Here is a 13,982-nt window from a genome sequence, read left to right as displayed (position 1 = left end):
TGGGAGGCAGAGGCAGGCAAGGATGGGGGTGTGTGGTCAGTGGATGGAGGCACGTGGGGGGCAGTGCTAGGTGGTCACTGTCTCAGAAGGAGGAGAGCCGGAGGCGCCCTGCTGGAGGAGGACGGGGCTTGGCTGTGTGGTGGGCGCCGGGGTCTTCCTCCTGGGGCGGCAGCTCGGGGACGCACACGCAGCCAGGACGCGGAGCAGGGGTCGGGCCACTGAGGGGCTCTCCAGCGCCGGGCTTCCGGGGGCTCCTGACCTCTCCGAGCCTTCTCATCAGAGCGCCGTGGTGGTGGGTGGGTGCTGGACGCGCCCGGGGCCTGTGCTCAGGGGCTCAGCCTGTCTGGGAGAGCGCGTCCGAGTGCTCCCAGCACAGTCCAGCGGCGGTCGCCTGTGCGAGGTGGCCTCCCCTGTCGTCTCTCTTCTGCGCGTAGGTTCCCTCCCTGTGTGTCCCAGGCCACTCAGTGTGACGGGGGACCCGGCTCCACACAGACGCCTACCACGCGTGCCCTCTGACCCTGTGTCCTGTTGTTTCGTCCGTGGTCTGTTTCTGCGGACGTGCGGGGGGTGTGCTGTCCTCCGAACTTGTCCTCACACTCTCACCTTTTCAGCCAGATCACCTCCACAACAGGCGCTTCCCCGCCTGCCTGGTGTGGACCCCGACTTCTAGCCCCGCACCCTGCGAGGCCCACAGAGGGCTGAGCCTGAGGTGTGGTTGCGTCCGTGCCGTTCGCTTGCTTCCCAGGGCCGAGTGCAGCGGAGCCTCCGGGGACCTTGCCGAGTAGGGGTCTGACGGCGACGGGCCAGCCCCTGCTCGTCCCCCAGGCCTCTTCAGGTGCCGTTGCTGAGAGGTAGCGGTGGCCCTGCCGCACCGTGTTGGTGTGACTTCAAAGGTCAGGGTGGGGAGTAGGGTGTCAAGATCCACCTGCGGTGTGTGTGGAGGGCCGCGTGCTCGGAGGGCACGGCCCTGACCTTGCAGGCAGTGGCAAAGGCATCGGACAGCTGGACGAAAGAGGCGTTGGAGGTGATTGTACTACCCCAGGCAGGAGTTAAGTCCCTCGGGAGCATAGGGATGGGAGGGCACAGGGAGTGGGCTTGGGGCCCTCTGGGGGCGGCGCTCAGGGGCCGCGAGGGGTTCCCGATGCCTCACGAGGCGTGCTGGGGTGCGATTGACCGTGGGTGGTGGGCGGCTGTGGCGTCTGGGGGATGACGGGCAGGAGGGGTGGCGTCTGGGTCTGGACTCGCAGGAGGAGGCGGTGGCTGGGGTGGAAGTGCCCTCACTGCAGGAAGGTGGGGGCCTCACACGCGTGTCCACCTTGCATCCACGCACGACACACTTGCCGTGCCAGGTGCTCCTGGGAGTCACTGTACGCTGTGGTTTCATTTTCAGATTTCTGGAACTTTGTTAGGACATATACAAGCGGCATGTCAGGTTGTGTGGTTCTTTTGAGGAAGCAGCTGGAATTCTCGTCAGCAGGTGAGGCTGCCGTGGACAAGGGCCCGCAGGCCGGGGCCCGGCCAGGCTCCTTGCGGATTGCCGTGTGCTCACGGCCCCCAGTTCCATTTGCGCGTGGGCAGCGTGGCGTCTGCGGGCACTGGCCTTACGCCCTGAGGCCCTTCTGCTTCGTGTTCTTAGATTTGAAATACTGCGTCTCCCGTGTCTCCTGGTCTTTCTGGGGGACGGAGAGTAAGAGTCTACGTGCGTAGTGCTTCGTACATGACTGATGTGTTTTGGGAGGTGCGATGTGCAGATTTATTGAGGTTATAAGGTTTTGTGAGTACTATTTCTGTGGGGCTTTTATTTATTTTTAAAAGGTTTGCTTGTTTATTTTGAGAGAGAGCATGTGTGAGTAGATCGGGGGAGGGGAGAGAGAGGAGAATCCCGAGATTCTCGGCCAGGGACCCGAGACGCAGCTGCTCATGGAGGAGTTCACGGGCACAGCCTCCTCACGCCGTCCTCTTCCTCAGATTTCATTAAGAGGATGAAGCCTCTTCAGTGTTCCCTCAGCCCCTTTGTTGTCCCCTAGCCCCCTCTGTGTCCCCGTAACCCTCTCAGTGTCCCCTCTTGGCCCCATTAACCCTCTCGGGCCCTCAGGGTCCCCCAGCCCCCTCTGTGTCCCTGTAACCCTCTCGATGTCCCCCCGGCCCCTTGAGTGCAGCGCTGAGGGGTCATCACAGAGGGGTCGAGCGGCCACCAGGAAGAAGCTTTGCTACTGGCGGGGTGAGCGGTTGTCGTGTCGGCTCCGGAAGTGCTGCCCTGCGACCTGCCGAGGACGCCTGTTGAAAGGATCACTGGCTCACAGCCCTCCCTCTAGAGACCGTCTGATGGCTGATTCCGTCCTCTGCCCATTCGTTACCTGTTGGTAACACACAGCCACACGCTTTCTGAAACCAAGTGTCACTTCTGTACCTTGGCTTAGCGGTTTTGTATTTCTGTATTGGCTACTGTCTGAATGTTCCTGCAGCATTTTTTTTTTTTTAATTTGTGTCCAAGTTAGTTAGCATCTAGTGCAGTAATGATTTCCGGAGTAGAATCCAGTGATTCATCCCCTACGTATAACACCCAGTGCTCATCCGAACAAGTGTCCTCCTCAGTGCCCCTTGTCTGTTTAGCCCATCCCCCCCCCCCAACACCCCTTCAGCAACCCTCAGTTTGTTCTCTGTATTTAAGAGTCTCTTATGTTTTGGTCTTTTCCTGTTTTTATATTATTTTTGCTTCCCTTCCCTTATGTTCATCTGTTTTGTATCTTAAATTCCTCATATGAGTGAAGTCCTAAGATATCTGTCTTTGCATATCTGCCTAGCATAATACCTTCTAGTTCCATCCACGTTGTTCCAAATGACAAGATTTCATCCTTTTTGATTGCCAAGTAATATTCCTGTGTGTGTGTGTGTGTGTGTGTGTGTGTGTGTGTGTGTGTGTACACACACACCATATCTTCTTTACCCACTTATCAGTCAGTGGACATTTGGGCTTTTTCCGTACTTTGGCTTCTACACACATGATCAGATTCAGGTTCATGCCTTGGTGTAGGAGACTTGTGGGTGGCTGCATGCTCATCCCGTGGCCTTCCCTCAGACTTCACCCTGCGAGCAGATCCCACATAAAGCCTTGCTAGACATTTTCTGGGATGCGAAGGTCATTGTGCCCAAATTAGCAGGGACACGCTGTTCCTCCTCTGGACTACAAATATCTTTGCACCTGTTTGAAAAGCAGTCTCACTTACCAGAAGTGTTACCTCACATGGGCTTGTCAGCTAACTGACCAACTTTCCAGGTTACTTCTCTTTGGAGTTGGCTTGTGAGGAAAGTTCTCTGGAAATGTAAGCTGGATTCCCTTTTCTTATAGATGTACATCCCATAAAGAAATCTCCCTTGAGTTCATAACACTAAGAGAGTTCTGGAATGCAGAAGTAAACTGTAGTATGGCCAATATCAATTGTTCAACCCAATTTCTTTTTCTTTCTTTCTTTTTTTGATTAAAAAAATCTTTTCATATGATAAATTTTTGAAAATAGTATGAGGTCAGTTTAGATATAGTTTGAATGTCTTTGATTCATTATCAGTTGAATGTATTTTTGTTACTATATTGGTATTCTTTGTGCAGTACTACTTATTTTCTTCTTCTCCAGGTATATCTGTATTGTTCTCTTAATGATTAAAACGTATGTGTATATATATGACATTTTCCCTAGAATTCTGTAGGTTTTTAGAAAATTTTGAGAATAAACTTTTAAAAACATTATTTTCTTATATTGGCCTTACATTTAGAATATGGAAAATGAAATGGAGTTTTGCTCAAGGCTGGAAATAGAAGTGATTATCTGAAAGGAGGTCTTATGGATGGGGGGTAGGGGTTGTGTGAATCAAGAGAGACCTGACTTTGAGTCTCTCCAGTCAGGTCGAAGGAGTGGCCTGAGGATCATACTGCCAGACGTCCACAGCCGCCCCAGAGGTTCTGGCCTTCGAGGTCCAGTGGCAGCCTGCTGTCCTGGACCCTTTCCTGAGAGCACACCCTCAAAACTGCCTCCCCTGAGTCCTGAGTGTCTCCTGGTGGCCCTCCTGCTACATGATGCTCTCGTTTGGTCTTTGCCTCGGTCAGGGTGCATTTTACAAGTTCCTGCTCCAGTCCTGACATGCGCTGGGCAGGACGGGCATGACATGGCCCCACAGGCCCTTGCAGGTGGAAAGTCAAGAGCTATTTTCTCCCGCCCGCAGTGCACCCTGCAGGTGCTAAGAGGGAAGCACCCTGAAGAACTAATCTGTCATTCCACTTCCAGCTTGGTTACTAATCATGGTTTATCATGTGCTTGGGGGGTTTTCTTTTTCTTGATGTTGATGTTTTCTTATTTTTCCCAGCGTCCTTCACAGTGGGTACAAGTGTTTCTTGGGGTCTGTTTTTTGGGGGAAAAGGAGTATGGCTGTCCCTTGGCCTTGGCCCTGTTGGTCTGTGGTGCCTGTTGGCGTTCAGGGTTTTTCCCTGTATTTACCTCCATTTTGTGGTTGTCGCTCGGGGAATTAGCATCCCGGGTCAAGCTCAGTTACTCTCAGGGCTAACGCAAGCTTCCTTTCTACTGTGAATGGTCTGGGTCAGCCCCCTCCTCAGAAGCGGAAGTCTGGTAGAAACATGGTAAAGTACTTTGCAAACTTTGCAAAGTGATAAGTTGGAGATTGTGTTTAATCTTTCTTTTTAAGGGTTTTGGAGTTAAATTTATTTCAAGAGAGAAAGTTTATAAAAATGATCTATGTTAATTCAGAAATGGTCTCTATAACTTGAAAGTATAATTCTAGTGTTGTACCTCGCATGCCCTGTTTTCCTCATTATCATGATTAAGGTGAGAATCCAGATCCTGCAGCTGGCTTGAAATTTTCTATAAGCTATAGCCTGACTGCCGTGTCATCACACTGAACACACCTGATATGAAGGTGCTCTCCAGTACTGACCAGTATCTGTGCATGGAGGGCTCAGTGCTGACCCCTTTCCTCCTCGTTCAGCAGAGCGCCCTCGTTCCTGGGGAGGTTGAGGCCCAGGGCCCGGTGCCTCGGGCTGAGCTGCACGGAGAGGAGGAGAAGCAGCAGCTGCCAAAGTGCCAGTCAGAAGCATTTCTGGAGCAGCAGATCCCGCAGCCAAAGGTGTGGGGTTAAGGGTGATCTGTTTTATTGCTGTCCTTTCTCATCTGCAAAGTAAATGAAATGTTATTGTAAATTAATGGTGATGTGCAGAGTTAAAACAAAATATTTTCATTATCTTAGAAACAGATTTTTGTAGGCAACTTTTTTATTCTCTTTTCTATTTATTATTTTTAAAAATATAACTTATTATCAAGTTAGCTAACACACAGTGTGTACAGTGTGCTCTTGATTTTGGGGGTAGATTCCCATGATTCATCACTTACGTAAAAAACACCCAGCGCTCATCCCAGCAGGTGCCCTCCTCACTGTCCATCCCCCATTTTCCCCTCTCTGTGTCCCTCCATCAACCCTCAGTTTGTTTTCCATATTTAAGAGTCTCTTATGGTTTGCCTCCCTCCTTCTCTGTTTGTAACTATTTTCCCCCTTCCCCTCCCTCATGGTCTTCTGTTAAGTTTCTCAAGTTCCACATATGGGTGAAAACGTATCTGTCTTTCTCTGCCTGACTTACTTAGCATAATAACCTCCAGTTCCATCCACTTTGTTGCAAATGGCAGGATTTCATTCTTTCTCATTGCCAAGTAGTATTCCAGTTTATATATAAACCACATCTTTATCCATTCATTCATCGATGGACATTTGGGCTCTTTCCATAATTTGGCTGTTGTTGAAAGCACTGCGGTAAACATTGGGGTGCATGTGTCCCTATGAATCAGCACTCCTATCAGCACAAATTGGATAAATTTGTAGTAGTCCTATTGCTGGGTCGCAGGGTAGTTGTATTTTTGATTTTTTGAGGAACCTCCACACTGTTTTCTAGAGGGGCTGCACCAGTTTACATTCCCACCAACAGTGCGAGAGGGTTCCTATTTCTCCATCATTTTTCTATTTAAATCGATTGGGTGGTTAGTATACCTTTCCACTAAAAAATTGCCATCAAATATTTTAAATCTGAAAAAGTCTAAGTCTTACTGCCTTGCTGTGGTGACTCAGCAGCACCCACATACATCAAGGCTTCTCTTGCTGTAGGAGACTGTTCTCACGGAAGAAGGTGCAGGATGCGTAAACACTCAGCACCTTTTCTTTGGACAATTCATTTTTAAATTTTTATATGTATATATTATTTTAGAAGGAGAGAGAGAGAGTGCATGAGTGGGGCAGAGAGGGAGAGAGACAGCGAGAACCCAAAGCAGGCTCTGACACAGGGCTTGATCCCATGACCGTGAGATCATGACCTGAGCTAAAATCAAGACTCAGACGCTCAACCAGCTGAGCCACCTGGGCGCCCCAAGATGATTTTTTTTTAATGTTTATTTTTTGAGAGAGAGAGAGAGTCAGAGCATGAGCTGGTGACGGGCAGAGAGAGAGAGAGAGGGAGACACAGAATCTGAAGCAGGCTCCAGGCTCTGAGCTATGAGCACTGATATCACAGCTATCACTGTGCTGATAGCTCAGAGCCTGACACAGGGCTTGAACTCAAGAACCATGAGATCACCAAATGTTGAACATGGACAGGATCATGACTTGAGCCGAAGTCAGATACTCAACCAGCTGAGCCACTCAGGTGCCCCTCTGCTTATTTTTCTTAATTTTTTTTTTTTCTTTTTGGTTCTCAGACTGAATTTGAACTGTCTTCATAATTGCTGAATCTACTGTTGAGCCCCTCTGGTGAATTTGAAGGGCTCTGGTTGGGGTACGCTTTGAGTGCTGTTAGCTTTCATTTTGTATTTGTACAAAGTCAACAAGGAGTGAGCTCTTAGAGCTTTCTCAGTTTTTCTGGACCAGTACACAGCCTTATACATGCTTATGCCTTCTAAATTCCTAGGAATAGGTTGGAGTTTTTCAGACCTCCCTCTTGACATCTCATTCTGTAGTGTTTCAAGTTGTTTTGTCTACCTCTTACTGGCTCCAGCTGTTACGAGTTTATCAGTTTCAGGTTACTGTGATCTTTTTCTTTTTTTTAATGTCTTTTACTTATTTTTAGGAGAGAGAGAGAGAGAGAGAGAGAGAGAGACAGCGTGAGCAGGGGCGGGTCAGCGAGAGAGGGAGTCACAGACTGAAACAGGCTCCGGGCTCTGACCTGGCAGTCAGCACAGAGCCCGACGCGGGGCTCGAACCCACGAACCACGAGATCATGACCTAAGCGAAAGTCGGACGCTCAACCGACTAAGCCACCCAGGCGCCCCCAGGTTACTGTGATCTTAAACAGTTGCTGCTGCTTGATTTTGACAAATGGCCTGGGGTTAGGATTGTTGACAGACAGCTTTGTGAGATCTCTGAGAATGGAGCTTTTCATTTTCATTTTTATTTATTTCTTTTTTAATGTTTATTTAGTTTTGAGACAGGGAGAGCACGCACATGCAATCTGGGAAAGAGGCAGAGAGAAGGGGACAGGGGATCTGAAGCGGGTTCTGTGCTGACGGCAGCAAGCCCGATGCGGGGTTCAAATTCACAAACAATGATATCATGACCTGAGCCGAATGAAATTGGACACTCAACCTACCGAGCCACCCAGGTGCCCCAAGAATGGAGCTTTCTAGTGAGCTGCAAGACAGGTTAGTTAGTGACAGCTGGCGAGGCGGTGCTTTTAGGGAAATTCCCAACTCTTATGTTCCCCCCCAACTCCTAAGACTGCTGGGCTGCTGTTTTCAGGGCTATACCTGAGATTGGCGTGATGGGATTAGGGCACGTTTAAATCCCTCAAAGTTTGTTGTTTTGATGGAAACTCAGACTTTCAGTAAACACTCTTTGGGTTGCTACAAGTCTTTCTTAGAGCTCTGAAAAGTTGATTTTGACAGTTTTTGCCTATGTTCCCTGTGCTTTTATAGAGAAATACATTTTTGAAAGGTCCTTATTCTGTTATTCTGGAAGTGCTACCTCTGTAGTTTTTTTTTTTTTTAAGCTTGTTTGATTAATGTAGTTTAATTCATTAGGTGAACCTCATTAAAAACAATTTTCATTATGTAGGAAGAAATAGGGTTTATTTTTTAAAACCAACGGAACTTTGGGACGCCTGGGTGGCTCAGTTGGTTAAACGTCTGACTTCAGCTCAGGTCATGATCTCACAGTTCGTGGGTTCGAGCCCCGCGTCGGGCTCTGCGCTGACAGCTCACTCAGTCTGGAGCTGCTTCAGATTCTGTAACTCCCCTTGTCTCTGACCCTCCCCTGCTCACACTGTCTCTCTCAGAAATAAATAAAAAACATTAAAAAAATTAAAACCAAAGGAACTTCGATTTCTATCTATCTTGGATTTTGATGGTCATAATACCCTGGTGATGGATAATTTCTTAATGCGAATGTTTGGGAAAGGTAGCAAGTTATCTTTTTTATGTTCTGTATGAGAAGCACATTTGAGTGCATGTTTGCTGTGGGTGGTGGCTTTGTTTTTTCTGATCACTGCTCTTGGTGTAGTATGGACTAAATGAACATTTGTTGAATGCACTATATTTTAGCAAACAACAGAGAAGGGGAACTAGCATAATTTTAGAGCTTAATGGCAGTTTTGTTGTTAATAATGTATTTTTTATACAGGGTGAATGTGAAAGTGAAAATTCCTTACGTGAACAAGAGAAGATACATAGACTTGAGTGTGAGCAAGCAGAGTCTCTGTACCAGAAAGAGAAAGAGTCTTTGTTTCTGCAGCTTCAGGAGAAGAATAACCAAATTATGCAGGTATGTGGAATGTGTATTTTCTTTGTTATTGTGTGTGTGTGTGGGGGGTAAAATATGCATAACATAAAAGTTACCATTTTAATCATTTTTAAGTGTCCAGTTCGGTGGTATTAATGATGTTCCCAGTGTTGGACAATATCACCACTATCCATTTCTAGAACTGTTCACCAACACAATAAGAAACTGTATTCCCATTGAACACTGGCTCCCCGTTTCCCCTCCTTCCAGCCCCTGGCACTCACCCTTCCACTTTCTGCCTCTGAATTTGACCACTTTTGGAACCTCACATAAGTGAGATCATACAGCATTTATCCTTTTGTGTCGGGTTAATTTCACTCCGCACAATGTCTGTGCAGTCCTTCCGTGTCATAGCATGTGTCAGAGCTTTACGGTTTTCTCTGGCTAATAACGTTCCGTTAGATATAGATACCACATTTTGTGTATCTCTTCACAAATTTATCTGTTGATGGACTTTTTTTTTAAGTGTTTATTTTTGAGAGACAGTGAGCGAGCAGGGGAGGGGCAGAGTGAGAGGGAGACACAGAATCCAAAGCAGGCTTCAGTCAGTCTCTGAGCTGTCAGCACAGAGCCTGACACAGGGCTTGAACCCACGAACCGTGAGATCATGACCTGAGTGGAAGTCAGACGCTTAACTGACTGAGCCACCCAGGCGCCCTTCTTTGTGGATGGACTTCTTGATGGTTATTTCTGCCTTTTGGCTATTGTGAATAGTTTTACAATGAACATTGGTATACAAGTATCTTTTAGTCCCTGCTTTCCATTTGAGGTTTATATATCTAGGAACAGGATTGCTGGGTCATACGTAATTCTATATTTAACTTCTTGAGGAATTGCCAACTTTTCCACAGCAGCTGCGCCATCTTACATTTCTCTCAGCAGGGCACAAGGACTCCAATTTCTTCACATCCTCGCCAACACTTACTTTTTCCATTTCTTTTCTCTTCTTACAATTCCCATCATAATGAGTATGAGGTAGCAGTTCACTGAGGTTTTGATTTGCATCTCCCTGATTGTTAGTGATGTTAAGTACCTTTTTATGAGCTTATTGACCATTTGTATGTCTTTGAAGAAATGTCTGTTCAAGGCCTTTGGCATTTTGAATTGGATTTATTTTTTGTTGAGTTCATTTTTTTTTAAAAATTTTTTTTAATGTTTTATTTATTTCTAGGAGAGAGAGAGAGAGAGACAGCGTGAGTAGGAGAGGGTCAGAGAGAGAGGAGTCACAGACTCCGAAACAGGCTCCAGGCTCTGAGCTGGCAGTCAGCACAGAGCCCGACGCGAGGCTCGAACCCACGAACCGCGAGATCATGACCTAAGCGAAAGTCGGACGCTTAACCGACTAAGCCACCCAGGCGCCCCTGAGTTCATTTTTTATAAAAATGTGTATTTATACTATTTTTTAATGTTTATTTTAGAGAGAGAGAGAGAGACAGAGCATGAGTGGGGGAGGGGCGGAGAGCAAGGGAGACACAGAATCCAAACCAGGCTCTGTCAGCACAGAGCCCTACATGGGTCTCTAACTCATGAACTGTGAGATCGTGACCTGAGCTGAAGTTGGGTGCTTAACCGACTGAGCCACCCAAGCGCCCCTCATGGTGCATTTTAAATGAAAACTTGGGGTGGTGTATGTAATGTGGCCCCTCTGTGACCACACTGCTTGACTCTTTAAGCCCCCTGTCCTCCTTGTGAGAATAACCTCTGGTGAACCTGCCCCTTCCCCCTGGGGCCAGGAGCAATCTAGGATGCTCATGTAATCTGGTTTTTGTAGGCAATGAATATTGGGGAGGCGGCCATAGTAGTAATTTTCACCTTTAATCACCATCATATTTTGCCATATTTTTGTTAACAGGGATGATGAATGTTTCTTACAGAAATTTATTCTTAACTAAATTGTTTTATTATATTTTTAACTATTTAAAAAAATGTTTTAAGTAGGCTCCACTCCCATTGTAGGTCTCAAACTCATGACCCTGACATCAAGAGTCACATGATCTACCAACTGAGCAAGCCAAGTGCCCCTTAACTGTTATAAATAAAACTTTACCAATTTTTCCTGAACAGCTGAAAGACCAAATTTTATCCTTAAGACATGAAGTAGAAGAGTGCCATTCAGAACTGGAGAAGCTACAGCAAAGACGTGAAAGGGAAAACCAGGAAGGCACGAATCTCATCTCGATGCTGAAGTCCGACATTGACCTCTCTGACCGCGAACGGTCAGTCGCATGCTCCTCTCTGTCACTGCTGCCCCAGTGCCTTCTCCACTGGTGGGATGGGACCCCTGTGCTACATTATTTTTCTCAAGAAAAGCACTGAGTAACATAACAGACACCTGTATACCACCACCTCACTCTGCCAGATCTTCATATTTTTGCCAGATTATAAAATTTGATGTTATAATGTGGCATTAACCTTAGAATTTAATTGCCAAATATCTTACTAGCAAAAATGGGTTTATTCCGGAACAACAGAGAATTGGAGCCAGTACCACCTAGCTAGGGCAACACCACAGGCGGGTCCAGAGAACGGAACAGAGGAGGCTGTTATTGAGAAAAGGGGATTGGGGCTCTCCTCAACAGAAAGTCCATTGGAGTAAACTGGGAGCCAAAAGTTTAGTGGCTTCTCTCTCATTGGCGTGGCTATGAGGGTGTCCCATTGGCTGAGCTGTGACTGTCTCCCATTGGCTGAGCCGTGGCAGTCTCTCACTGGCTGAGTTGGCACTGTCTCACTGGCTGGACTGTTGCCTGGGCAGGAGGAAGCCTTTCTTCCGCCAGCTGGGAGAGTGAAGTAGTATCCTGGTGAGCTGTCCCTCTCCCTGATGGGTCTGCGGTTGGTAGGGCACCAGAGCTCCCCCTGACTCCACTCTAAGTGAGTTTCTCTATTAATTTTCACATTTACCCCTTTTGATCATGATCTTTCCCTGAAAACATTGCTGATCAAGAGTCAGGTTTTTCACATTTAGTGGTTTTGTCCCTCAGTGCCGGGAAGGACCTTCCCTGACTATCCTGTCCTATGTCAGAAAAGACTGGCTACGGAGCTGGAGGTGACTAGAGCTTAAATCTGTAATAGTTTTCTTTTCCCCTCAGTGTCCTGACTTTTTGCAATAGCATAAAGTAGACAGTTTTTGGTTTTGTTTAGGGGCCATCACTTGCAAGATTTGAAACTTGGGGATTTTAGTGGTCTTTTAGGTGATTCATGTAGGATGTGAGTAGCTGGTGTGCCATAGTAACTAAATCTGGAGTGGGCAGGTTCCCACTCATTCCTGGTCCTTTTAGCTAAAAAAGACAGATCTTAGTTCAGGCTGTTAGAAAAACCATACAGAGTTAAATACTACCCAGGTGGATTCAATACCTAAAGAAAAACCAGAATAGTCTCAAATGACCATTGGAGTATGAACAGCTTCATCAGACTTTTGTGTGCAAGCTTCAATTTTGTTCCAGTCAGTAGCTTAGGAAAAGCTACTGTACTTGCTCAGTGATTTCCAGTGAGTGTTCCAGCATTCTGACAGAAGTTTAAGGGCTTGATTCTCTAGATCCCCTTTAGGATGTTTCCTCTGGGCTAGTTCCATCCAGCGTTTGGCCTGGCCCTCACCAACAAGCGTGTGGACAAATTGATAGAAGTGTGAGGAAGCAGGTTGGTAAGTTTGAGTAACTATGCAAATGACTATGCTAAATAAACCTGTGGGCTCCCTGTGACTTTAGGGAACTCTAACCATGGCTTACAATTTGGCCTTAGACCAGAGAACATAAGAAGCCTGAGGTTTATTTAGATTCTCAGAAGACTTAACTTTAGAGAGGCAGATTTTAATCAGTTCAGGAGAGGAAAGAGGTTCAGAAGAAAAGGGAAGGTTGGCAGAGACAACAGAGGAAAATGGCACTGGGAGCGNCTGGAGGCAGGGCCTGAGCACAAGGTGGCTGCCGTATGTCTGCTGAGGAAGATGAGGGAGGGGTAAAGAGGCCTCAGAAGCCATTCTGATTTCTTTCAATTGTTTGCATCATTTTAGAAATAATATTCTGCAAAGAGTCAAACTTAGAATCCTGAAAACATCTGGAAGCCTCAAGATACCTCTTAAAATAGGCATCTAGGTTTTTTTTTCCCTTTTGTTAGGGAGCCATGGCTTTCTAATTCAATTTTGAGGAAAACAAGTGTAAGGAGATCAAAAGTTCCTTATAATGGCCTTGGAAGTTCTAAATTACTTCTGGTTAAGTCCGTTCACGAGGTTATAAATGCACATGTGGAGGGACCATCGTGTTTTTAGCATAAAACCAGCTAGAGTCCTAGTGAGGGGGCACCCCCAAAGCATTTTGATGACTGGGATCTCCAGTCTTAGATGTGTTCTTATAGAGCAGAGAGGCCGACTCCTCAGTAGCACAGTTTCAGCAGGAACAGCCCATTCCAGGAGGGATCAGACCCAAGGCCAGCACAGCCCAGTGCGAGCAGTCAGGGTTGCCAGCGGACACAGTCCCCACAGGAACAGTCCAGGTCCGAGAGGGGCTTGGACCAGAGGCCAGCACATTTTAAGCTAAAACCTTTCTTTGTCCTGCTCGGCTGGTGACATGTAGTCCCCAAGTGCAAGGTGCCTCTTTCCGCTGGGTCTGCAGTTGAGGACAGTTGCTGAGCATGAGAGGTCACCCTTGTGGGCCTCCTGATTCCACTCTGAATGGAGTGGGCACAAGTAGCAGTCTGTCCCTTTGTCTTGTTTGGGACTCTTCTTTAAAAAGTTCCCATTCTGGCACCATACAGATTTTCTCCCTTATGTTATCTCAGAGTATTATTTCTGTTTTTTGTGTAGGTCTGGCCTCGGGTTGAGTTATTTATTGGTTATTTATTGGTACCTTGATGTCAGGAAAGCCTCATTTTTTGTCTGTGCAGTGGACTCAGTATTGCATGTTGGACAGCACAGCTTGCTGTGTCCCATCCACTGCTCTCTGCCCAAAGCCCTGGACCTTTGTCCGCAGCAGCACCTGCCCACACGCGTGCCAGTGAGGTTCAGGCAGGCCTTGCTCACTCCTGAGCTGGGTGTGCAGAGAACATACATCTTTCTCATTCTGTCTAGACCTTGACTTCTCAAGGTTGTATAGTTCTCCAGGAAGAGCTTGTGTGCATTTTCTAGCACTTGTGTGTAGCTGCGTTGTGGCTGCCACTCACGCCTCGGTCACCCT

General features: G+C 47.1%; 1 protein-coding gene across 1 annotated transcript in view; it reads left to right on the top strand.

Moving 5' to 3' along the window:
• PCNT (pericentrin) overlaps positions 1-13,982 on the top strand; it is a 118,571-nt gene that overhangs the window by 47,203 nt on the left and 57,386 nt on the right. The window contains exons 17-19 of the mRNA XM_077755355.1: positions 4,996-5,133; positions 8,662-8,802; positions 10,885-11,036. Coding sequence (XP_077611481.1) covers positions 4,996-5,133; positions 8,662-8,802; positions 10,885-11,036 — 431 coding nt within the window. The remainder of the gene's footprint in view (positions 1-4,995; positions 5,134-8,661; positions 8,803-10,884; positions 11,037-13,982) is intronic.

The sequence above is a fragment of the Crocuta crocuta genome, unplaced genomic scaffold (genome assembly GCF_008692635.1).
Source record: "Crocuta crocuta isolate KB4526 unplaced genomic scaffold, BGI_CrCroc_1.0 scaffold675, whole genome shotgun sequence".
Lineage (NCBI taxonomy): Eukaryota > Metazoa > Chordata > Mammalia > Carnivora > Hyaenidae > Crocuta > Crocuta crocuta.
Note: the sequence above shows the minus strand (reverse complement) of the source record. Positions and strands in the feature narration are given on the sequence as shown.